This window comes from Leptosomus discolor, chromosome 25 (genome assembly GCF_034619465.1).
Source record: "Leptosomus discolor isolate bLepDis1 chromosome 25, bLepDis1.hap2, whole genome shotgun sequence".
Taxonomy (NCBI): domain Eukaryota; kingdom Metazoa; phylum Chordata; class Aves; order Leptosomiformes; family Leptosomidae; genus Leptosomus; species Leptosomus discolor.
In genome coordinates, this window is record NC_141415.1 from 7,382,008 (window position 1) to 7,406,099 (window position 24,092).

The following is a 24,092-nucleotide window of genomic DNA, read 5'->3' on the forward strand; positions in this document are numbered from 1 at the left end:
GCCCGGCCCTGCCGGCACGGGGAGAACGGGGGGTTGGGGGGGGGGGATGGGATGGGTTGGGGGGGGGGCTGGCTCCAGAATAAAGTTTATTTATTCTAGTGCCTGGCTCGTTCTTGCTGCGGGGCACTGGGGTGGGGAGGGAGGGACGGACACACAGACACACAGGCACACACGCGATGTGTGGTCAGGGCTGTGGCACCCCCAAGTCCTGGGGGGGTTCTTTGCTGCAGGGGGAGCGCCCCAGGTGCGCCCCCACCACCCTCTGCCCTCCCTGGCTCTGGCCACCCCCAAAGGCTGGGCTGGGGCAGAACCCTTAGGGGTTGCATTCCTCCCTCCGCCGCACCCCCAAAGCTCTGCCTGTCCCAGCCCCAGCGCTGCAGTCGCGTGTGTCCCCATTTCCCCCCCCCCCCAGGGGCCAGCCCTGGCCTGCAGAGCCCTGATGCATTCGTGACATCCCTAGCACAGGGTTTGGGGGCAGTCCTGGTCCCTACCGCATGCCGGGCTGGGGGGCAGTGAGGGGTCAGGGGCGTCCCTTCCACTGCACAGGGATGGGACCTGTTTGTTTTCCTTTTGTCCATATTTTTTTTCCAGCAGCTGCCGGGTGAGGCCCATCCGCCGCCCACAACAGGAACCGGGGGCACCAGGGCACGGCACGGCACGGCACGGCACCGTCCTGCTGCCCCGACGCGGCGAGGGCTGGGGCAAGCCAAGCCGCAGCCACCCGCTGGGCACCAGCCGGGCTGAGAACGGCCACAGCTCGTGCCAGCAGTGGCAGCCCAGGGCTGGCTACACCGTCAGGTCCCCCCGTGGCGGCGAAGCGTTGGGGTGACACGGCTCCTCCGCGGCCCCCGCTGGCTGCCCGGGGGCCGGTGCCCGCTCCTGCGGCCGGTGGCAGCACCCAGCCCGGGGTGGGGGACCCTTGCGCAGGAGGTGGGCGAGCTCGGCCAGGCTGAGCAGCGCCGAGACCAGCCCCACCACGAAGTAGAAGTGGATGAAGACGGTTTTCTCGGTGGGGCGGGAGACGAAGCAGTCGACGCGGTGCGGGCAGGGCCGCCGGCGGCAGACGAAGAGCGGCTGCACCCTGAAGCCGTAGAGCAGCGCCTGCCCCAGCAGAAAGCCCAGCTCGGCCGCGATGCGGGCCACCACGCTGCCCACGTAGAAGGGCTGGAGGCGGCGAGCGCGCTGGCCGGGGGCCCCCCCGTGCCCTGGCTTGGCTGCCTGGTGCACGGCGAAGATGACGAAGAGGGCGGCGGGGGCTGAGAGCACGACGATGTGGAAGACGAGGAAGCGGTAGTGGGAGATGGGGAAGGCGGCGTCGTAGCACACGGGTTTGCAGCCTGGCTGCTGCGTGTTGCAGACGAATTCCTCCTGCTCGTCCTCGAAGACATCGCTGCCCACGGTGGCCAGGACGAGGATGCGGAAGAGGAGCATCACCACCAGCCAGAACCGCCCCACCATGGGCGAGTGCTCCTGCACCGCGTCCAGCAGCGAGCTCAGGAAGCCCCACTCGCCCATGGCCACGCCGTGGGAGCAGGGTCAGTGCTGAGGGACACACACCGTGCCCGTGAGGATGGACCCCAGTGGGCAGCACGGCTCTCCCCCTCCCCGCCCCCCCCCCCGGTCCCCATCCTCCATGCTGATCCCAAAAGCATCGCACCATCCCCGCTCACAGGAGGGCATCCAGCCCAGCTCTCACCCCTGTCACGAGTGTCTCCAGGCATCTGCACTCCCCCAGGACTCGCTCCCCCGGACATGGGTCCAAGGACATCAGCTGGGGCAGGACTAGCAGGTTCCCCACCCCTTGTACCCCCTAGATCCTCCCCCCAAAAGCCCCAGCCCGGCAGGGTTGGCCCCAGTACCTGCAGAGGCTGCGGTCCACGATGCGCCAGCACGGCTGGCACCGGCTGTCCAGGGCTGTCCGGGACTGCCCGGTCCCTTGTCCGGCTGGGATGGGATGACGGTCCCACAGCCACGCCTGGAGTCCTTTTAAAGAGACAGAGCAGCCGCAGGGGCACCCGGAGGGAAGGGAAGGGCTCAGCTCTGCTTGGGGGGGCTCAAGGGCAAACTCTGCCCCTGCCCCGGGGCCAGCAACTGCCCAGGGTGCAGGGTGGTGCAGGGGGCAGTGGCCCCCCCAATGCAGAAATGCCCCCCATGCCTTGGCCTCCCCAGACCCCCGTGGCCTCAGGGTATCAGGCCACAGCCCTCAGCCCCCAAATGGCCCCCCCAGCGCTGGCGTCGCCGCGCAGGCCCCGGCGGAGCCCGGCTGCATCGGCCACATTCAACCGTGCGGCGACAGCTCCGGCTCCGCGGCCTTTTCCAGGGCCCAGCCGTTCCCTGCGGGGCTGGGGTGCTGCGCCCGGGGGGTGCTCGGGGCTGGCACCAGCCCTCCCTGCTCCGTGACACTGTGCCCGGGCTGTCGGGGCCATGGAGGGTCCCATGGACCATCCCTGGCTGCCCCTGGCTCTGGCATGTGCTGGCAGATGGAGCCGTGCCGGCCGGCGGGAGGCCACGCTGGTGGGCAGCTGCTTTTCGACTGCGGGAACTCCTGGGTGGCACGGCCAGGGCTCCTGCCAGCCCCTGCCTGGCCAGGGCAAGAGCCCATGGCCTTTGCCTGTGCCTCGGATTCCCTTTCTGGGAGAGCACTGGCTGATGTGGGTGACCCTTGCACCCTCCTCGGCTCTCGGGGGCCGTGTGGTGCCCACGGTGGGGTGGTGCCCGCTGCCCCGCAGCTCAGCTCCCCCTCCAGCAGCGCCCAGTGTCCCCAAGGTCCCCAACAGGGAGATTTTCTGATGGAGAAAACCCTGGTACAGACACTGGGGTGGGCTCCGCGCGCGTGTCTGTGTGTTCACGCACCCACAGCTCTATCTGCACATTTGGGGTGGTGCCGGGGTTACGGGAGCAGCCGCCCAGCCAGCCCGGAGCAGCCCGTGCGGTGCGGCCGTGGCCTCGCCATTTGCTGTGCGAGTCGTGACAACTGATTCTCCGGGCGCGCTTGCAGCAAGGAGAGCCGTAAATAGCACGGCCTCTCGGCGGGGACGCGCCGGAGACGCTCTCCAGAGCCTGGCAGTGGAAAATCTGACAGGGCTTTCCACACTTGACTGGGTTCCAGCAAAGCACCTCGGTGGCACCGATAGTGCCCGCACCCAACTGCCGCGCCGCGGCTGGCGGGGGACGGGGGGGCCCCCAGGGTTTGCCAGTCAGTCCTGCAGCCACGTAGCACCCCGTGTGCGGTGAATCACCAGGTCGGGGGGTGGGGGGAGGCAGGTGTCGCAGCCGGGTCCTGCTCATCCCCCAGTGCCAGCCCAGGGGCCCCCGCCGGCTCCCCGTGCCTGCTGGCACAACGGCAGCCCTGCACCAACGCTGCGTGTTTCAGCCGTGTGCGTGACGCTCTGGGGGCCCCGGGGTGCTGAGCACCCAGATGGGGGGACGTGGGACATCACAGCTCATCCCCCGGGGCTCCATTAGTAACCCTGATCCCTCCCCGCTGCAGGGACCCCCCCACGCTCACCCCCCAATTCTGCTGGAGGCAGCACTGGCCGCACATCCAGCCCCTGCAGCCCCCCAGGGGTGCGACTCCAGCCCCGAGAGGCGGCTGAGCACAAACCCACCCCTCGAGAGCAAAAACTCCCCAGCCCAGGAGCACCGAGCGCCTCGGAAACTTCAGGCACTGCTCCCCTGCGGCCGCAGAAGCAGAAGCTGGGGCAGCCACCGGTGCCGCAGGGGCCTTCACAGGAATTTGGAAACCTCGGGCCGCAGGTGACCGTCTGCACCAGCCCAGAGCTCCTGCCAAGCCCCCTGCTCCACCACCGCCTCGCCCTGGCAGAGGGCTCGGCCCAAGCTCCGCAACGGTCATTTCCATAACAATGCCCAAATTGGCTAAATCAGCGCTGGAAACAACCTCCGAACTAACGAGCGTGGTGGGACAACGGAGATGACCCATTTAGGCCAATCTTGGCAGCAGAGGGTGGGAGCCGATGGCCTCTTGCTCCCGAGAGTCGGAGCTTCAAGTACCGGCCCTGAACAAAGACAACCCCTGGCTCCGGGGAGGCGGCGCACGGGAAAACCGAGAGAACAGGCAGCTGAGGACAACCCCTCCTTTTTGAAGAAAGCTTGAGTAAAAACACTTTTATTACATAAATATTAGAAAGGACAGAAACTTGGGACAACAAGAAAAACACAGAAAATGTTGACACAGACAGAGCAAGCAACGGCACTACAGAAAGGGCTCAGCGAAGAGCCAACCACGGCTGGGTAAATACCCCAGGGCAGCACTTCTGAGGGGAGGGGGAAGGCAACACTTCCTCCTTCTGCTGGGGAAGCCGAGCGCTGGCAGGTCTGAGCACCCGGCGGCACTGGGGTGACAAACTGGCCTCGCCTCGCAGGGGAACCACGCTCTCCAGCGCCGAGGGGAAGCGCTTTGTCCCCAGGAGCGAAGAGGCAGGAGGAGGCCGAGGCGGCCGCTCCGCACAAGGGCCTTCTCCAGCGCCGAGGACGGCAGCGGCGGAGCTCGGGACGGCGGGACCTGCCGCTGCCGAGGCGTGCGCCGGAGCAGCCGAGCGGCTCTCCCGCAGATCAAAGAGCCTCGGGTGGCAAACGTCCGTCCTGCCTCTGTCCTCCTCTCCCAGAGCGCGGCCGGCGCCGCAGCCACCCGTCGAGCTCCGCAGCAGCGCCGGGCCTCGGCAGCGCCGAGCGCCTCTTCCCTGAGGACGACCTGTGGGCCGGAGCGGCTGCCCGCAGGGTTTCTGGGCAGCCAGACAGGAGGAACCTGCCAGCGCCAAGCGCGGCCTGGAGACAAGTCTGCACAACCCCCCAGGACTGACTGCGGATTTAAAACAACAAAGGCTAAAACTCAACATGGCAGAGGTTGAGCAACAGGGGCCCGCACCCACCGACCGGGCTGCAGGAGGGAAAGGAAAACACCAGCCAGGAGCCCCAAATGCCTCCACCTCCCACCGTGTCTCTGGGGCTGTGGAGTTAAAACACTTCTACAGTTCATTACTTTTTAAGACCTGTAAAGAGGAAGGTATCTACATGAGAGGGTATCTTAAGAGATTCAAAACGTTCTAAAATCTACTTTAACCTTAAAATGGCCAAAAGATGCCAGCTAGCCCCGGGGTAAGAGAGAAGTGCATCAGCACTAGCTGGGCACACGGCTCCTGTGTTCAGCAGTAAAGGGGGGAGGCCTTCCTGTTTAAACAAATCAAAGTTATTTAAAACCAAGAAAAACAAAGCTGTGTTCACTTGTAACAAACATTTCTGGACTAGCTTAAATCCAGCAAAAAGAATTCCCAGTCCGAGATGTTGTTCTTTGGCGAGAGCTCGCCGAGAGCTCTGCTGCAGGGTGGCTTGTAGAGCGGTTTGGATCCGCAGTTTAAAATCTTCCTAAAATTTCAAAACATATCGTCCTCATCGGACTCCTCCACGTACTGGACGGGCTTTCGGAGACGTCCCGGCCTGGCGCGGGGCAGGGCTGCCACGGGGCTGTCCGCACGAGCGGTGGACTCCACGGTGAAGCTGTCGTCGTCTTCCAGCTTGCATTTCTGGGGGGGAAGCACAGTCAGGGCGTGAATCTGCCATCAAGGGGGAACGCTCCACCGGCATGGGACGCGCCGCGGTGTCACGGGCGAGGAGGAGGTCTGGGACCAAACCAGCCATCTGGGATAAGCACGGGCGCCCGCCCTCCCCCCTCCTCACCCACCCGCCCCACCCCCTGCAGGAGGCGCCACCTCCACCCCCCTTGTTCTGCCCCGGCGGCCGCCCCCCGCCCTGCGCTGCCCCTCGGCTCCCACGGGTGGCAGAGCACGAACCTTTGCCGCGACCGATTTGGAAGGCTTCAAGCCGAAATCCGAATCCGAATCCGAATCCAAAGGGCTCGGCTGCCTTTTGGTGACCTTCTGCCCCTTGGCCAGGCCGGGCTTCTTGCCACCCGCTGCTCCAGCCTCCGCCGCCAGGGACCCCTCCTTCGCCGCCGCCTTGCTGGGTTTGGGCGCAGCCTTTGTCTTGGTGAGGATGTCCACGATGGACGGCTGGTTGTCTGAAAGAGAACCCCGCCGTTCTACCCTCGCGCTGCTCCCCTCGCCTCCCTCGCCTCCCTCGAGCCCCTTCCAACACAAACACGGCGCGGCGCTGCGAGGTCAGCGCACGGGTCGCCTCGTTTGGAAGCGCGGTTTGCTAGAAAGATTGCTTTTTGCAACGAGGTTGTTTCCCCGCTTAGTTCCACCACGTTTAGAGGATCAAATTAAAACGCACCCAAAGCAATTTACGGGCTCTTTCAGATCGAGAAGACCTGAACTCTTGAGGCTGCGTAACCAATCTCAGACCGTCCCAACTTCTGCCCAGGGAAGGAATGAATTTACCGCCCGTACCCAGCGGTTGCTTCCTTACCTATATTTTGACATTTTTTTTACAGCACCTTGAAGCACGTCTCCGAGTTAAGCCGAAATGAGCAGGCCATTTCTGAACGAGAACAGGCTTTCTCACTTCAGAAGGGGAAGAAACAGCCATTTTGCTGTGAAGTAACGTACTATTGTGCTGCTGGGATCCAAACCAGCTACTGATGGAATATGCAAAACAGCTTTCACCGTTTGACAAAGACTCTGGGCAGTTAAGTTCAAAAAAAACCTGCGTCAAACGCCGTAGATTTATGAGGTCGAGCTAGCACTAAATAGATCGAGCTACCCCAAAGAAGCTTTTCTTCCTCCTGGGAAGCAAGCTACCAAGCTGCTTTCTTCCCCAAAAGACACGAAGCAGAACATTGACTGCAAGACACAAATTCCACTCAAATTATTTCTGCCAAGTATTACATAGCACTGTAGGAAGCATTCACTTTTCCTGTTCCCAAACGAAAATTCGCTCCCTTCAAGCATGTCTGAGATGAACTAGAACACGGGATGTTTGCCAACGGACTTCTTTAAAAATGACAACAACCAGGCAACCTTTGCCACAAACCTCCGGTCTTTCCTGAAATGAAAACTGAAGTTATTCAGGCCTCCCAACGCCTGGCGAAATCAGGCTCGTTTCCCACAGGAATAACAGTTGTGATCTCAAAATGATCTCGCCAAACTTCGCCTTACCCTTGGTGGCACTGGCCTTCTTAGCTGCGGCAGGTTTTTTAGGCACGGCCTTACCGCAAGGCACAGAGACAGCAGGAGCGGCAGGAGCTTGACTCACAGGGTTGTCAGCGACGTCTCGGGCTTGGACTGAACGAAGGGAGCAGAAAGTCAGTCTGAAACAGTCAGATTATCTACTCTGGCTAAAAACATCAGAGCAGAATAATGTTGATCCACTTTATAAAAAGAACAACTATTAAAACTGGATGAATCACAAATCCCAGTTAGCAGCAGACCTGGTGCACCAAAACCAGCTCGTGCCCCAGCACCAAAGCGTCTGTGCGGGACCTGGGGACTCGGTGAGCGCCGAGCAGCGCCCAGAGCGCCCCGTGCACTCTGCGGGGGCTGGGAAAACCAGCCAGGTTTAGAAGCTCCGGTACTCACCTGGGACAGCACTTTGCACCGGCTTTTGCTTGGAAGCTTTGGCTGCTTTCTCGGCGGTTTCCCTACAACACAAAGCCCCCAGGGTTTTTTTTTCAGCCGATGGTGGCTAAACGGGTGCTGAAGAGAAAGAGCTGCTGGTTGCTGGGGGGCACCGCGGATTCCCGGGACTGTGCGGAGCAATACTCACTTTGGGGCAGCTCTGGCCTTGGGAGAAGCTTTTCCTTTCGGGTCCGTATCCGATTCAGTGCGGCCTTCGCCACTGCCCTGGAACTCCTCATCTGAGCTGGAGAAATTGGTATCCGAGTCCGAGCTGATCACGGTCTTGACTTTGGCTGACGGAACGACACAGATGGATTATTTTACACATTTGGCAACACGCAGCTCAGTTTCTTTTTCGATGTTTTAGCTGCAGTCACTAAAAAAACCCCAAAGATCTGAATAAAAACAAGCAGATCTCGAGACTGCCAGAGCAGACTCCAAATCACCAGAGTGCTCTCCGCTCACTCACCAACAACGCATTTGATTTGCCAGGACAGTTGTGTAATTAAAACCGATAACCGTGTTTCTCTAGTTGCCCATTTCTGCTTTTCCTTGAAAAGCGCTGTGACAATCTGCTCCCCCGGCAGAAACGTTCCCTCGTCACACACAGCCAAACAAGAATTCCCTCCGACCGAGGTCTCGGACGCTGGAGCCCTCTGCAGAGCCCGTTCGAGTCTCCCTCGGCGGCTGGGCACCGCTCACCTGCTGCTCGGCGCACCACCCGCTCTCTTTGAGGAGGCGCTTCGAAATCAAACTCTGAATCAGACTCTGAGTCAGACCAAGGGTTTCGCTTCTTCATTTTCTTTAACGGCTTAAATGGGAGAGTGGCCTGTCTCTTGGCACCTGAAAAATATCGGGAGGCGGGATGAGCCAGCAAACTTCCGTGTGTTCCTCAGGCTCAGCTGTTCAAGCTCAGCTTAGAAATACATCACTAAATTCAGAGGATTCTGGCTGAAACATCGAAGAGAAATAGTAAACTATCCCGCTTGACTGTTCTCCAGGATCACTTTCTCTCTCACCTCGTTTTTCCAAAAATACTGATCCTGGATGTTACTCATCACCTTCAGGAAGAGGTCAGATAACCAAATTTACAACCCTTCCCCTCACTTTCCATTGATGGAATAACACATAAAAGCATTTACCAGGCTCGGTGTTAAGCTTCTGCACTAATCTCTGCTTAAGGCCTGAAGGCTCTTTGTCTCCTGATGTGTTTTCTTCTGGATTCTCATCAAATTCAGTTTTTTCGCTCTGAAGACACAAGCAGATATCAAACGGCGAGTCAGCTCACACCGTTAGAAGAGGCACGCAGAGGGATGTAGAAAGGAGATGCAGGAAACTTAAGAGATATAAGAAACCCGAGTTTGTGTGTAAAATTAATTACAGGCCAGTAAATCTGTCCCCAGATCAGGTGACTTAAAATGCAAAATCCAACGTTAACCAAAACAGGAACTTTGTCCCCACTCCTGAGGGCGCGTTGGTGCCGCCTTTGCGTGCCGCCAGCGCGGCTCTAGGGCGTGTGGAGGATGCAGAACTGAACAGGGTGGGTTAAAAACAACAGCGCGAGTTATTTGGAAAAACGGTTAGATGGAACCACCTGTAGGAAAGGAGCCACAGGTCTGGCCTGCAGGTCCAAACAGAGGAGGGGCTATTTTCATTTGCTGTGTTGCGAATGGCTGAGCGGCATCCTTTCAACTAGCCCTACAACGAGAGTTAAATCTTCCCCTATAACGACAGTTAAATCTTCTTTATCTCCTTGATATTGAGAACACCACTGGCTGAAGGCATTACTGGAAATGCCACGGCTGTTCTAGAGCAGTGAATTTACCAGCTATACTTCCCGCCTGCTGGAGGATTTATAAAATCCCCGGGACACCTAGAACAATCTCACCTGCCTTCTCATTTCTAAGCTACCCACCCGCCTCTGACATGGTGAGACAGGCTTTTGCCAAAAGATTTCCCTCTAAGCCACCTCCTGATCCGTTGCCAATCTGTTCTCCTTCAGACTGAGGAAGGTCCGAAGAGTCTGTGCCTCTCCCCGGACAGCGGCTTCGCTGGGACAAGGTCAGCTAACAAGAGCTTGCGCTTCTTCAGGACTGCATTGAAGAGGATGGAAAGGCAGAGCAAGCATTCAGAATGTTCCTTTTCACCTTTATTTTCTTTCTGGTCCTCTTCTCTGCCTCTGCCTTCATCTCTGCAGTTATCTGAGGAACAACCCTCGTGCCATGAGGCGACGGCATTACTTCTGGCAGTTGCGCCTTCTTCACCTTCGTTTTCCCTCCTTTCACCTTCAAAGGTTTTCCAACACAGCCTGCCATCTCGTCCTGAAGTTGCTTGGCTTCCACTGCCTGCAGAGGCAAGCAGAAAATAACGCAACCGTGAGAATACAAAAGAAACAACCTACCGCTGGAAACCCCTCCCGTCACAGCCCTTGCAGGAAAGCACTCCATACTGGCTGACCCGTTTCCCACCATCGGTCTAAACGCAGCTTCCCACTGCTACAGGTTTAATCCGTGTTTGCAAGGAATGATCAAAGCCAGAGCCATGGGTCGGGTACTTGGGGGGCAGGAGGAGACAGAGGCAGTGACCAGGCGTGATGGTGCACAGCCATCTGCCCACGATTTGGGGTCTGTTTGGTAACGTCCAGCTCCTCCCTCGCCTTTTCAAGAGCCCCAAAAGCCCTTTGAGCTACATCTCCTCAGACTATATCCTACTACTGGTTTGCTCTCAAGCCCCCTTAAAACTCCCCCTCACTACTCAAACTGGTAATCGACCACCTTCCAACGGCCACCTTGGTGTTCGGACTCCCTGGCCCAGAGCAGCGCCGCTCCCATCCAAGGTAGGGAGGTGAGGAAAGCTTCCCTCCTCCTCAGTGAGCGCAAGACATAGGAGGTACCGGGTTTAGTTTCTTCGTTATGACAAAAAAGGCAATAAAGAGCTGGCGGGTAAGACTACAAGGGAGTCAGTCATCTGCACTGAACACTGACGTACATCAAGTTCTTCAACAAAGACAGCGAGGTCTTCCTTCCACAGATCAGAGGCACTCTTGCACTTCAGGTTTTCCAGCTCCTTTTCCTAAAGGGAATCACAATCGATAATCATCAGTCACATATTTTAACCCACCAGCAAAAAAAATATATTATATAACACTGCTTTTATAAGAAAAGGAAGGAACATACTTTGTTGTCTCTCTGCTTACAGAGCTCATCCTTCTTCTCTTTAGTCAGATACCAAAGGGGCATGTTCAGCAGATAGTTGAAGTCTGGGCCGGTAGCTGCAGCCGATTCTTTGTCACTCTCCTCCTCCTCCTCCTCTTCTTCCTGAGCGTGGATTTAAAACAAACGTTGTCCACAAACACGTTGACATACGAGGGTAGGGCTATTGATCAAACCCGGACTGCAGCACAGGCACTCCTTGTGCTTATGGTGTCCTTAGACTCTTCTAGAACAATTCAGAAATGGATGAAGTTGATGCTTCTTAAAGCCCCAGCTGCTATTGTGCAGAGGAATCCATCTGCAAAACCAACTCTCCCAGTCCCTTTTCCTCTACTTTATTTGGCCTCTCTCTCTTGATAGTCCAGATTCTCTCCTCAGGCTGCTTAAAACTATCGTCTTCCCAAACCAAACGCAGCTTGGGCTTCTTCGTGCGAACTAGGGAGCTTCAGAGCTAGGGGCCACTTCGGATCCCTTCGGAGAGGATGACTGAGCATTACCTTGTTCTGCGATTCCTTCCAAGCCTTCACGGGATCAGATTCATACCCCCTCTGGACAAGAACTTGAATCAACTCTTTCTTGGGTTTGTTTTCTGTAAACAGAGACGTCAGGATTGTCAGTTAGTCACCACTACCAACCGCCACTAGGAAAGACAGATGAGCTTTACATTTTGGATCCCAGGCTGCAGCAGCTCAGCACCCCCTTGGGCTCTAAGTCGCCTTTCCTCACCAGGGGTGGGACGTGGGGAAGAGCCTGAGGTAACGCCTCAAGATCTCCCACTTAGCAGGTGATCTGTCGGGTCAGCATCGCTCCTGTACCTGTCAGGAGCACCTGCCAGAGGACTGCAACTACTCTCCTTCATTTCCATATATGCATCTCCCCTGCCCTAAGCAGGTACTGAACTTGGGGAAAAAAGGTACGATGGTATCAAAAGGTTTCAGGATAACTGGCAGGCAGGTGGAGGAAACCCCCCCCCAATAGCACTGAAAGGCTTTGGTATGGCCTGCACCCCACCAGACATCACCTGGGAAATTTAAGCTGTGATTGCCCCAACCAACGGAAACGCTTCAGCTGGAATTTGTTGCTTTTTAAGATGCCAGAAGCAATCAACCATGAGACACAAATACAACTGAAACCAGCCCTGTCAGCCTCCGAACTGCTTATGACAAAAACCCAAGAAAATGCCTTTCAAGGGAATTATTTCTCTTCCCGGGTCGAGTCAAACAGACACCGGCTGTTGGGATTATCGGGCTGCCTTCAGACAAACCGCAAAGCATCTTATGACACTTTGTCCAGCTGCATCCTCCACGAGCGCAGGCCAAATACAGGCTGCCTTTCAGAGCGAGGTGGAAAAGTTGATTGAAAAATTTGAGTGCTGGGAACAAAGGTCTGTTTCTTTTTCTAGCTCATGATTCTCAGATGCTGCCAACTTGAGTATCTCCTGCATCCACTGAGAACACGATTTGGAATATTTTTGCAGAGATTCACAGAGATAACGTTTAACAGAGAGACCCGGGTTCTTATGAAGTATGCGTTTGAACAGAAAACACTGCCCCTTTCTAACCCCACCACTGCTTAACTCTTACTCCTACTGAGTCAGAAAGAGGTAGGAGTTATTGCTAAACTATGAAAAAATAATTCTACTCTCAAAATAGTGTCAAACACCCAGCAGGAAGCTGTACGAGTATCCCATTTTAATTAATACGTGCATAGCGCTCTACAAACCACGGGTACTCTGTGAAGCATTTTCCTCTTGTGCGTTACTGGAACAGAAAGATAAGCTCTGGTGGAGTTTGTTAAGAGCCAGTCCGGGGCTGAGGGCGTGCTGACAGACCTCCAGGGAGCACCTAGTCCCTCACCCCTGTTTTGTAAACCGAGACCAACGCGTACCGATCACAATTTTGCCGTCTATCTTCTCCAGGATGAACCGAGCCTGGTTGCTCAGCTTTGCAGACTCGGCACCGAGCATCCCAATCAGCCATTCTTTTCTCAAATTGTAATATCGGAGCCTGAGCTCAAAGAACTCTTTAAGAATATCCTGGGGAGAGTCGTACTTCTTGAGAAAGCCGACATGGTCAAAAAGAACCTAGAGGAAAGGACAGAGGCATTATCATCATTACACTGGTTTCCAAAACCACTGAAAATTACCCGTAACGCAGGTGCGACAGCGCAGTTGAATTATTAGCCAACAAACTGCGAAACCTTAGTGTTGCTTTAGAAATTACGTCAGTTGGCAAGCACGGCAGCAGAGACAATTTCAGCATTTCAAAGTTCTTGAAAGCGCCCAGCAGGGTTAAGGTTACTGGAACCTTAAAGCTTTCTGTAGGATAAACATCTGGCATCGAGCTTCGCACACTGTCAGAAGCCAGGCAGTGCTGTTGTCACAACAAAGGTCTCTAAACTGTACGATTTCAGATCACTTTGGCTCCTTCAGGCAAAGCCAGACACCCGTGGCCCGTTCCCACGCCAGTCTCTTGACCTTTTGAAATGCATTTAGAAAGCCGACTCAAACTCAGCAGAAACCCCGAAGTGACCAGGTTACTGCAGCAGAGGATTGCTGTCACACGCAGCGACTGCAGCTGTCTGCACCGTTTCAGTTAAACCAAGAACTTTCTTTGGCAAAATCTGCTACGTACCATGGAGTTGCACGTTAAATTTGTCTGGAGTTTGAAGACCTTATGCAGCCCCGCTGCTTTAGCTTCCGCTAGTTTTTCTTCGGTCATCTTCACTATAAACTTCACTGTCGTGTCTGTGTGATACTCCTTATAGTCTGTGATCAGTGGGGGTGTCTTCTCGGTCCCATTTAACATCGGCTCCAGAACTTGCTCTTTATAAGTCTGAGAACAGAATCAAAGTCAGAGCCGTGTTTTCCAGGGAGATGGAAAGCTCCGAAACCCACTAATCACTTTTTGCTTTACGGGGCAAACCACACATTCCCAGGGCACCCCCGCTCGTTATTACCTGTGTCCATGTTCTGACAGGCAGCTCGGTGATCTCAATGGTTGTAGAATCAAGGATAGACACCTCCCCACTTATCACGTACTGGTTAGGCCCCAGCTCATCTATCGTGCCTTTGAAATTCTTGTAACTAGGGAGCTAAGCAGAAGAGAATACTGGATTCAGCTTTGGGCGGCTGCTGCTGTTTCTAAGCACTCGCACGAAATGCTCCAATAGGCGCTGAATAAACCAAGGAGCGAGACTTTGGTTTTGAACCACATTATTTACCATCGGCAGTGGCTCTTCTCCGTCCATCAGACGACGGATATTATTCACAACTTCCCTGGTATCGAAGTTGGGGATCTTGCAGGACCAGCCAGTACCAATCCCTTCCGCCCCGTTAATCAGCACCATTGGAATGATGGGCATATACCACTCGGGCTCCACACGCTGATTGTCATCATACAGGAACTTCAGGACGTTGTCATCCATCGGTGGGAACAGCAACCGCGCTAGGGGGCTAGGGTGGAAAAGAGAATTGAAGCCCAAATTCTTGTTACGTATCTGAATCTAGGATCCAAATCTCACTTCAACTGCTGCTACTCTGAGCATGCAGGTAGTCCAAAGTTTCAAAGGGAAAAAGTAAATTAATTTTTCATTTTAAGTGCTGTCAAACTGAGTCCTGTAACGTGCTAAGAATATTTAAGAGAGTAAGAAATCTTTAATGCTGACCTGAGCATCGTGAAGATGTATCGAGGGCTGGCAGAGTCTTTCCCACCATGCAGCCTTGTGCCAAACTGACCAATAGGCTGCAGCAAGTTGAGGTTGTTGCTGCCCACAAAGTTCTGAGCTAAGTTAATAATCGTCATCATCAGCGATGCCTGCAATAAAGGAAGGTTCAAAGCTAAAAAGGCAGAACTCTTCACTGAATGGACAGAGTTAAAGGCGAAATTCACACCAAGAACAGAAGCGATGCCAACTCAACTAACGAAGCACCAGAGGAAACTCTCACTGAAAGCGCATCCCAAGACCCTCAAGTCTGGATGACTGGGTATACACTGCAGTGACCCACCATATGATGCTGCCTACCTGTTCCTGAAACCTCCAATGAAAGATTCTATCAGTCTCCCAAGAGAAGCCTGTTTTAGTGCTTCACTCCCCCTTACCAAGGCAGACAGGCTATTAACACCTGCCTAAATCTGTCCCAAACAAAGCAGGTTTTACCATGTTCTAGGAAATAAAGTCCCATAAAGTCGAGGTAGGACAGGCAGTCGGACCGTTAAATTAACACTGAAGTAGTAATAGTGGTTAAAGAGCCACTTTGCTTTGGCTTTTATACTCAAACTTCTAATCCTGCTTTAGACATCTTAACCGCCAAGTCAACAGAAGGGCTTTTTTGCCTTTCATTTAAAAAGCATTTTGCACAACCAGGCCAGGCTCTTACTTCACCATGATGGTACGAGGACATCTCAGCTACAGAACCAGCCAGCTGAGCAACCTTCACCTCCCGCTTATCGTTTCGTTTGAAACACGTGAACAGAACTTTTCTTTGACCTGGCTTCAGACCTGTATAAAAGAGAAAAGGCCTTGTGGTTAGAAGGCACAGGGTGTTTCACTTCACTTCTGCTCTCTGGGGACCAAGAACTACTCAGACACTTCAAGATTCTGCACCAGGAGAGTAAGGTACTTACAGTGACGCACTACAAAATGGACAAAACATTTAATGCAAAGATTAAAAAACCTGGACAGCAGAAAATCGACTTCAGAACACTGACCCTGAAAACTCAGCAGGTTCCCTGATGCTGATGATAATGACACACAAACACCCATTTATTAACTTCTGGGGAACGCACTGTGTGGAGTCACTGCCTTGAAATAACTCACCATCAACCAGTGACGGGATTGATCTTTCATTATCCGAGTTCGAGAACAGCACTAACTCCTTGTTGATGAAGTCGTTGTACGTCAGGTAGTTCGTGTTCTTCCCATACAGGTATTCCTGAGGAAAACGGGTGCAAGATTGCCTTAATTTTAACAAGGTCTAATCTGTTTCTTAGCCCATACTTGGCAAGGTTCACTGAAGCGGAAGCTCCTTGTGAGACTAGCTAAGCACAGCTCAAGCGCTGGCATTCTTAGCGTGGCAAACGAAACACTGCTTCGCAGGCTGCAGGCCCGTTTTTTGAGAAACCAAGTGTTCGCAGAGCCTGCTGGAGTTATCCTCCCCTATTGATACAGGAACTTGAAAGATGAGAGCGTAAAATGAAATTAACCACTGGACAATTGCCAGGGGGGCTACACTGATAAGATGAGAGCAGAAGCTGCTCTGCAAAATCCTGAAACACTTTAACTTCCCGTAATCCGGTGGCTGACTCAGACGGAGCTGTGTGCGGCTCTAGCACCAAGCTGAGAACAGCCCCAGGGAGGGAGAGGAAACCAGTTTCCTTCGTACACGTAAACCTTTTACCTCTGGCAGACCGTGCAGCTTCCGTTGTCTTCTGTCCTCCATGAAATTCGTCAGCCACTCCTTTCGCTCTTCTACCTTCTTCTTGCTAAAGGCCTGCATGTTACAAAACGAAAGGTAACTCAGTTCTAGGACGTGCTGTGGTGTGCCCCATTGGATCACTTGAGGAAAAAGAAAAGCAGAGAGGAAGAGTTTCCCCAGGAGAATAAACAGGCTGAGTTAATAGCCCAAGGATGCAATAAAAGGTTCTTGTAGCTAAATACATTAAGAGCATGATTTCCACCAGTCTTTAGGAGACAGAGCGGTTAGGTTTAAACGTATGGATTTTTAACGTAGTAACAGAAAACTAAAGCAGACTTGGGGGGAAATTAATACTTGGGGGAAACACTTGGTTTTTTTGGCATTGCCTAAAGGCTCAGAATACTTAAGAGTCAATGGCTACTGAAGGCAAAGAAGTTCATGGAAGCGAGGACTGTTTGAAGTCACTGGTGAACCATTTTGCAAGGAGAAAATCTGGGGGAGAAAGGGAAGGTCTGACTTGGGAGAAAATTGCAGCAGAACATGCAGAAAAATGTTAAAGGAATATTTACTATTGTGTCTGAAAATGTCAATTGGTTTGTAGTGATTAGTTTGTTCTGAGCTATATTTAAAAGCCATCATTAAAAGGGTACTCTTGGCCTGAGGTCTGTGGACAGATTTGCTTCTGCTGGTTCGACTAAAGCCGTAGCCTTGGTAACAAAGAGATTGTCTCAAGCCCAAAGGCCTCTAAGAGCATGTTAAGAGAAAATACGCAGCACTCAAAGCAGCAGAATACCAAAGGTAGTAAGTTGGCAATTAAATCAAGTGTGAGTTACCAGGGTGATCGCAGCATCGTCTTCAGGCCCAGAGTATTTGAAGCCGATGCGATGTTTAGCCATATCTGCAAAGTATTCCTTAGCCTCCTTCGACGTGCTGGTACCCAAACCTGCAGAGACAGGACTAGTTAACCCTAGTAACCTCTTGCTTCAATTGAGCTGCAGTTCAGAGAAATATTTTGCTAAGCCTACTAGCTGTGATGCACCCTGTGAGTGTACAGCGGGAAAAACTCACCAAATGCTTACATTACTTTAAAATGAGAGGTGAGGTATCACAAAAACCACAAGAATTACTGACAAGCGAGCAGTTGCGTGTTGTAACTTTTGGATTTTGTCTGTAACTCCTGTAGATATCGGAAATGATTAACTGCAAATTGGAAAGGATTCCTCATCACCCAGCCATTGTTCTGCAGTTGGCAGCTTTCTTATTGGTATGAACCAATTCTGGAGTAAGTCCTCAGCTTACAGCGCTCACAGCGCGCGAGGATGTGCTATGGAAAATGGCACATAAAGCTGAGCACAATTGCCTAAGAGGGCTGAGAGAATGGTTACCTGCAATGTTGTAGTTCCATTTTGAGGTTTTACTGAGATTTTATCCAGTTAGAGGTTACTGTTTCCTTACTTTTGTGTTTTATGTTGCACGTACTTGTAATCAGAACGTCTTAGGAGGGAAGAGGCTTGGAGGACACCCAGTCCAAACCCTTTCCAAAAAAGCAGGGCTAACTGAATTTAATCATGAATGCTCTTACTTGGATCATTTGATTTCACCATATTCAGTTTTCTACAAACCTTTGTAGTACTTGATTTTCCATGAATTGTAGTTCTGTGTACTGTTTTTCCATTCTTCAAACTCAGGAATGCTGTAGAATGCAATTTCTTCTTTGTTTTTAGAGGCCTACAATGAACAAATATTTTAACTGTGACATGAGAGGCAGACTTGGATGGATCCTTACTCACTCGCCTGACCACCCGCTCAACCCTCACCTTTATGATAGGAGTAATAAATTCCTCCAAAAAGTTGTGTCTTAGAAGAGATGGCCAGTTGTGATGGATGAAGTTGATCAGCAAACCTTTGATATGCGATCCATCTTGGTCCTGATTTAAAAAGAAAAAGGACACGCTTTATCAAGGACGGGATGGACTTGACAATCGTTAGCTCAATAGCAAAGGATCACATAATTCCAGCTAACTGACCCGATTTGTCTAACCACTGAAAACTAAGGGAAACAGAAAAGGCACATTCTTGGTGAAAAAAGGTACCGAGGACCGGCCAAGGACCTTGAATCAGCAGACTGGAAAGACAGTATTTAGTTATTTGGTGACGCCACTCCCCCCTCTACTTTATCTGTTTTGTTTTGTGGTTGAAAAGACATTATGACCCACTAAAATACAGAACGATAAAGAGAAACAAATTCAGAGAACTGGGTACAACAGCAGCAGTGGGAGAAAGGTAGCATTTTCTTCTTTCCTCTGTATTCAAGTGCTGTTTTTTCCTCCTCTCCCACTTTTCAATTTTAGTGAACCTGACCTGATCTGTCATAATCATAATCTTTCCATAGCGAAGACTCTTTAAAGATTCTTGATCTTCATAGTTCTTTTTATACTGCAAACCCACAATCTTGATGATGTTGTTGATTTCAGCGTTCTCCATAATCTGCAAAAGAGAATAAAAACTTGTCTTTCAGACTTCAAAAGCAGCTCAAAAAAGTCTAAAATTATCCGTAAGTACGCTGTTGACTGAGCTTCGTCTTGTCAGTGTTTTTTCATTTAGAAACTTATCATTTCTAAACTGATGTCTAATGCTTAAATTATTCTAGACCATTCCGAACATTCTCTAGGCCACCACACAAACGCTGTCCCTTCAGGCCAAACACCAAACAGGACTTAATCAATATTCCCACTTAATGAGCAAGGTGGGCTGAAGAGGAGACCAGACTCCGGCAGTGAGGAGCCTGCTCCGGTGAGTCAGTGGCCCAGAGCTCGGCTGGGCTGGCTCAGTTAAAGCACCTGCTTGCACAGGGCACACGCGCCTTTAACACGGAGACTGACACGAGTGTCCGACTGACCTGCTTGTGAGAAGCTTCTCTGACGTTGAGGATTTTCCCACGAAGGGGAAATACTCCGTATTTGTCTCTACCAACCACTCCTAGACCAGAGACAGCCAGTGTTTTGGCTGAGTCTCCCTCGGTCAGGATAAGTGTACAATCTAAAGAATTCTTGCTGCCTAAAAAAATAAATAAATAAATCGAGTCAATTTTCTAATAGAGAAGTGAAATCAGAGCCTGCACACTCACAAACGGAGTAAGTGTAAATATATTCTAACCCCTACACGTGTTGTTGCACTGCACATGGTAAATGGGGAGAAACTGTAATTACAGGTTCTCACATTTTTCCTTGGGAGACAATTCTTTCCTTCGTCCAAGGAACAAGTTTGAACTGTTTTTGAATGAACTGGTTACCAAGGATGTAAAACACTCACCAGCATCATTGGCATCATCCAGCTTCGGAACACCCTTAATCTTGGTGTGTTTCACAGCTGAACATTTCTTATTCAGCTGGCTCTGAGCTTTAAATTTTACCCAGTTCAGGATACTTTCAACAATGCCACAGGCAACTGCCTGCAATACAGAAAATAACCCCGAACAATTGTGAGAAAAAAGCCTTAACGATGGCAGAATTTTAAGTTACATACTTTTTCTTTAGTTCATGGCATTACTTCAACAGTACGTATTTGCCACACTAAACATCAGATGCAGTTTCACAGACGCCTTGGTCATCTGTGTGTATCCATCAATACTTACACCCTTAATAAATTTTTCACTCAGCTTGCAGGTTGAGCCAAAGCTCTTTGCCTGCAGAGTCATGTTCTCCTTCGTCTGAGAGTCAAAGGTTGGGTTTTCGATCAAGGCGTTCACGAAAATCCACATGTGGTTCTTCACCTGTAGTTAAGCACAACAAGCACCAGGGGTTGCAGAGGCTCAGCTCAGTCACGGCTGGGCCTTCCGGCATTCGCCCGTCAGAATCCCAGTGAGGAGAAGCTCAGTTATCCCTGCACAGCTTGGGTTTTCCCTAGACGTCTCGAAAGATTCTGGGACAGGTAATGAACATCCATGGACAAGGTCATATGATTTGGGACGTCGGGGAATCGGTAAATATATAGGTATTATCTAACAGGTACCGAGTTCTGGTGCATCTACACTGACTCGTAGTGTTCTGATTACAAAGCACATCAGCCAAACAAAGAGAAGACCGTTAGTGGGCTTAAACAGGACAATATCAGACTTCTATAATTAGCAATTTTATATCTCTTGCCTGTACAACGGAAATACGTACTATTAATTAACGTAGTAACGCGTTAAGCTGTAGTTACAACTCCCAGTAACGCTAGAGTTGTGCTTCCCACTGTGGGAATTCTGACACTGTACCTGAAAAGGCTTCACTCCAACTCCGTTTTTGTTCTTCTTTTTCACAACATCAATGAGTTTAGTCACGAGCTGGTCAGCTACATAGTCAACGTGCCTGCCACCCTGCGGGAAAACGGGACCAAAGACCTGCTGGTGAGTCCAATGCCAGAAGAGGTACGCACCTCTGTGCAAAACCTTAAGCACAGGCTTTGCATCATTGACCAACTACGTGTTTTTCACTAACATACATACATTTGAAAATGGCTGAGCATATCAGGGATGAGGAGCACGGCATTGGCTTGACTCAACCAGCTAAAGAAGAGTTACCTTTGTAGTGGCAATGCTGTTGACAAAGCTGACTTGCTGGAAGCCTTTCTCACTCAAAGTCAAACACACTTCCCACCGAGAATTTACTTCCTCGTGGATAACCTTCAGCGCGTTACCAGTTTCATCAACTTTGTCCTTCAGGTAGAGGTCCACGTAACTGCGGAATCCCTTCACCTGCACACAGATGAAAGCAGACAGCTCGTTTAGAACGGCTCCCGCAAATACTTAATTCATATTCCTCTGAAAAGTGGGCAGGGAAGTCACTGACGCAAACTTTTGATGTGTAACGACACAAATTGCTTCAACAAGATCTCACTGTTGAAAGGGCACGAGAAATACAGACACTCCTGTTTCTGTTAAACGCTCACTTACAGGCAACCTCTGTCCGTTCAGGAAAACTTTGACATCCTTCGTGGATCCGGCAATATCGTACGCTCTTCGAGACATTAGTGCTACAATGTCTTTGTCAAGAATCGTCATTTTGAATTTTGACAGATCAGGTTGGAAGGTGACACACGTGTAATCGTCTCCATCGAAATATTTCAGCTTCATTTCACCAGCCTTTCCCATGTTGTTGGTCCAGGTCTGAGAAAAGGAGGTTTTGTGAGTTGCAAGTCTAACACACACCAGCAACTAGCTTAGCCTTTAAAAGCAGTAAGCTGATTTACGAGTTTTAAATACTTTCAAATGAAAAAACCTCGCTGGTTAGAAACTAGGTTCTGATTATGTCTGCTCATTTCACTAATCATTTGAATTCTATTTGTTGTACAGCAACCGTGGGGCAAATCTATTCTAATCATGGTGGACTAAACACAAATTACACCTCGATTTTTGTAATAAAAACTGAGGGTCTTGTTTGAAAATCTCAGGTATAACCTTACTGAAATGAGAAGCGTTCGTACCTGCTTGAATAACTTTTTGTATTCGCGACATCCCGTTTCCACAGTAAATTTCGTGCTAAATATGTTGCACAGTTTGGCCCCGTAACCATTTCGCCCACCTGGAATTAGAAGGAAAGCAGGCTGTGTTATTGCCTTTGTTCAAAACCATCTCAAAGAATTCCGGACTCACAGGAGTTCAGCCACTTCAGCACAGGCCAAGCACAACGGTCAATAAAGCAACAACATCCTACAAACGCCGTACGTGACCACAAACCCACACGTAATCAGGATTAGGGTTCAAGGAGAACTTCTCCTGTTCTCCATGGCTGCACCGTTATGACAACAAAACAGAGCGTGGAGCCTTCTCTCTGCAGACCCAGAATGCCGTTTTCACGCTGCACCAAGGACCCCCTTCCCGCCCTTTTATTTCAGTTCACACATCTAAGCCGATCAGGCTGCTCACAAATACTAGTGCACGTCTGAGAGCCTTCCCTACCTGTGACTTTCTTCTCATTGTCATCGTAGTTGCTGGATGTTAGTAGCTGTCCGAAGATGAGAGCAGGCACATAGACCTTCTCCACTTTGTGTTCAACAACTGGGATCCCTTTCCCATTGTTCCAGACACTGATTGTGTTGTTCTCTCTAGGGGGAAAAAAAAAAAGGTGTGTTTTTAAGGCTGCAGGTGACTGAGCTATGAAACAAGTATTATCCAGAAGCTCCAGGGAAAGGCCACCACTATATCCAGAGCAAATCTCTGTTCAGCAAGTACAGAAACAGCCAGCAGAGGGAGGACAAGTCAACGGAAAAATTCTCAGCTCTGTAGAAACTATTTTATCACAGGAAAATCATCTATCTATGCTCAATGACAGAATAAAGAAGTTGAGAGGAAGGAAAGAAGGAAATGGCCACAACGAAAACCAACAGCAGTGCAGCAGCCAGTTCACAAGTCAGCGAAGGAAAAGGCTCTCACAACGGGTGAACTACATGTGGGTCTGACAGACTTGAGTTGGGAAGGCAACGAACAAAAATGAAATAAAACTTACACATCGATTGTAACTTTAATGCATGACATGCTTTTATCCCTCTGCTTGTTGTCTGCAGCATTGACTGGAATGGAAAGATTATTATTATATTAGGTTCTCAATCAAGAGCAAACTATTAACTGTATAAAATCTCTTCAGCAGAATGAATGCAAAAATTCAACGCAACGTTGCTAATAATCACCTTTGCATGCAAATATTTTGCAAGTTACAGAGCGGAGCACTACAGACAAAAAGAAGAATTTTGGGCTGAATGAAATTCTTTTTGTAATAGGGTGTGCCATCGTCCCACGAATGGCTTATGGAAGCAGCGCTAATGGAAGGACTTTAGTGCCCAGTATTTCCAAGCATGATCAACGAACTCTGCCAGCACCATTCCTCAAATCGTGCAATAGACATTACTTGGTCAACACCATAACCAGATGAAAGTTCTCACATTTAGTTCCCGTTTTTTAATAGTTCGGTACCCCTTAATAACTCCTCAATCATTAACTCAACAGACAGGTCACCTTACCTAGAATCTCATCGAAGATTTTGTATAAGCCAGGCACAAAGGTCACGTCTCTGCAGTTAAGGCCCACGCCCTCATCAAAAACCCACATTTGCTGCAAAGAAGGCAAGAAACACCTAAGTCCCCCGGCACACCTCCTCTCCCGCGCCATCAGCTTGTAAAGCAGAGGTTTGGTGCTTAAACAGACGTTAATGACTTCTCGCCTGCACCGAGGAGCTCAGGCTTAGCCCCGCGGCCCTCCCCTGCCCCGGGCCCCCCCCCCCCCGCACCTGGGTGACCAGCTCCACGGAGCCGATGTAGGTGTCGGGCCGGAGCAGGATGTGCTCCAGCTGCGTCTTCTTCTGGTAGATGTGCTCCACCGAGAGCTGCTTCTTGGTGCCATCGCCCTTGGGCACCCGGAGGTTCTCGTCCGCGGGCTGCTCGGGGGAGAGAGAGCGGCAGTGAGGGGCAGCGGGATCCGGGGGGGATCGGGGGGGCCCGAAGGGGATCGAGTCCGGGGAGGGCGAGGGGGTTGGAGTGGGACCGGGCGGCGGGGGACCCCGACACGGTACCAGGGGAGAGGTGGAGGACCCCGGGGGGCCCCGAGGAGAACGTGGGTGGGGGAAATCTCAGAGGAACGGGAGATTTGAGAAGACCGGGGGGACGAGGCCGCGAGAGGGGCCCGAGGAGACCCTGAGGGGGCCTGGCGGGAGCCCCGGGGCGCCGAGGGGACGGGGCGGCGGGGGAACCCGGAACCGTGCGGGGACAGGGGGCCGCGGGGCGGGGCGGGAAAAAGTAGCGGGGGCACCGCACGCACTCGAAGGGGCGACGGGGAGTCCTGGAGCTCCATGGCGGCTGCGGGCGCTGCTGAGCGGCGGCAATGGCGGCCCCCAACTACCCGGAGCCTTTCAAACCTCCGCTCGGCCCGCCGAAACCCTCCGCCAATCCCCGCCCGCC

The 24,092-nt window shown here is 51.8% G+C and overlaps 2 protein-coding genes across 3 annotated transcripts; both read right to left on the reverse strand.

Annotated features, from left to right (window-relative positions):
• Positions 1–786: 786 nt before the first annotated feature.
• Positions 787–1,515, reverse strand: GJD3 (gap junction protein delta 3). Its single transcript, XM_086478104.1, has one exon. The coding sequence runs from the start codon at positions 1,513–1,515 to the stop codon at positions 787–789; it is 729 nt and encodes a 242-aa protein (XP_086334230.1).
• Positions 1,516–5,390: 3,875 nt separating this feature from the next.
• On the reverse strand, positions 5,391–23,985 carry TOP2A (DNA topoisomerase II alpha). 2 transcript variants are annotated; one of them, XM_086477849.1, is made up of 35 exons: positions 23,953–23,985; positions 23,426–23,572; positions 23,160–23,250; positions 22,649–22,712; positions 22,102–22,247; positions 21,627–21,724; positions 21,097–21,309; positions 20,725–20,898; positions 20,419–20,520; positions 19,795–19,932; positions 19,473–19,611; positions 19,060–19,217; positions 18,522–18,647; positions 17,978–18,088; positions 17,783–17,888; positions 16,994–17,103; positions 16,143–16,235; positions 15,563–15,677; positions 15,123–15,244; positions 14,411–14,559; positions 13,967–14,198; positions 13,703–13,837; positions 13,378–13,578; positions 12,632–12,827; positions 11,242–11,333; positions 10,709–10,849; positions 10,521–10,604; positions 9,680–9,877; positions 8,675–8,780; positions 8,235–8,375; positions 7,681–7,825; positions 7,494–7,555; positions 7,074–7,199; positions 5,808–6,034; positions 5,391–5,540 (listed from the first exon to the last, which is right to left on the reverse strand). In XM_086477849.1, exons 1-35 carry the CDS (start codon positions 23,983–23,985, stop codon positions 5,391–5,393), a joined length of 4,671 nt encoding a protein of 1,556 aa, XP_086333975.1. The 2 variants fall into 2 exon arrangements, with proteins under 2 accessions (XP_086333975.1, XP_086333976.1); XM_086477850.1 differs by having other exon boundaries at positions 9,680–9,873; positions 10,517–10,604.
• Between the last annotated feature and the right edge of the window lie 107 nt (positions 23,986–24,092).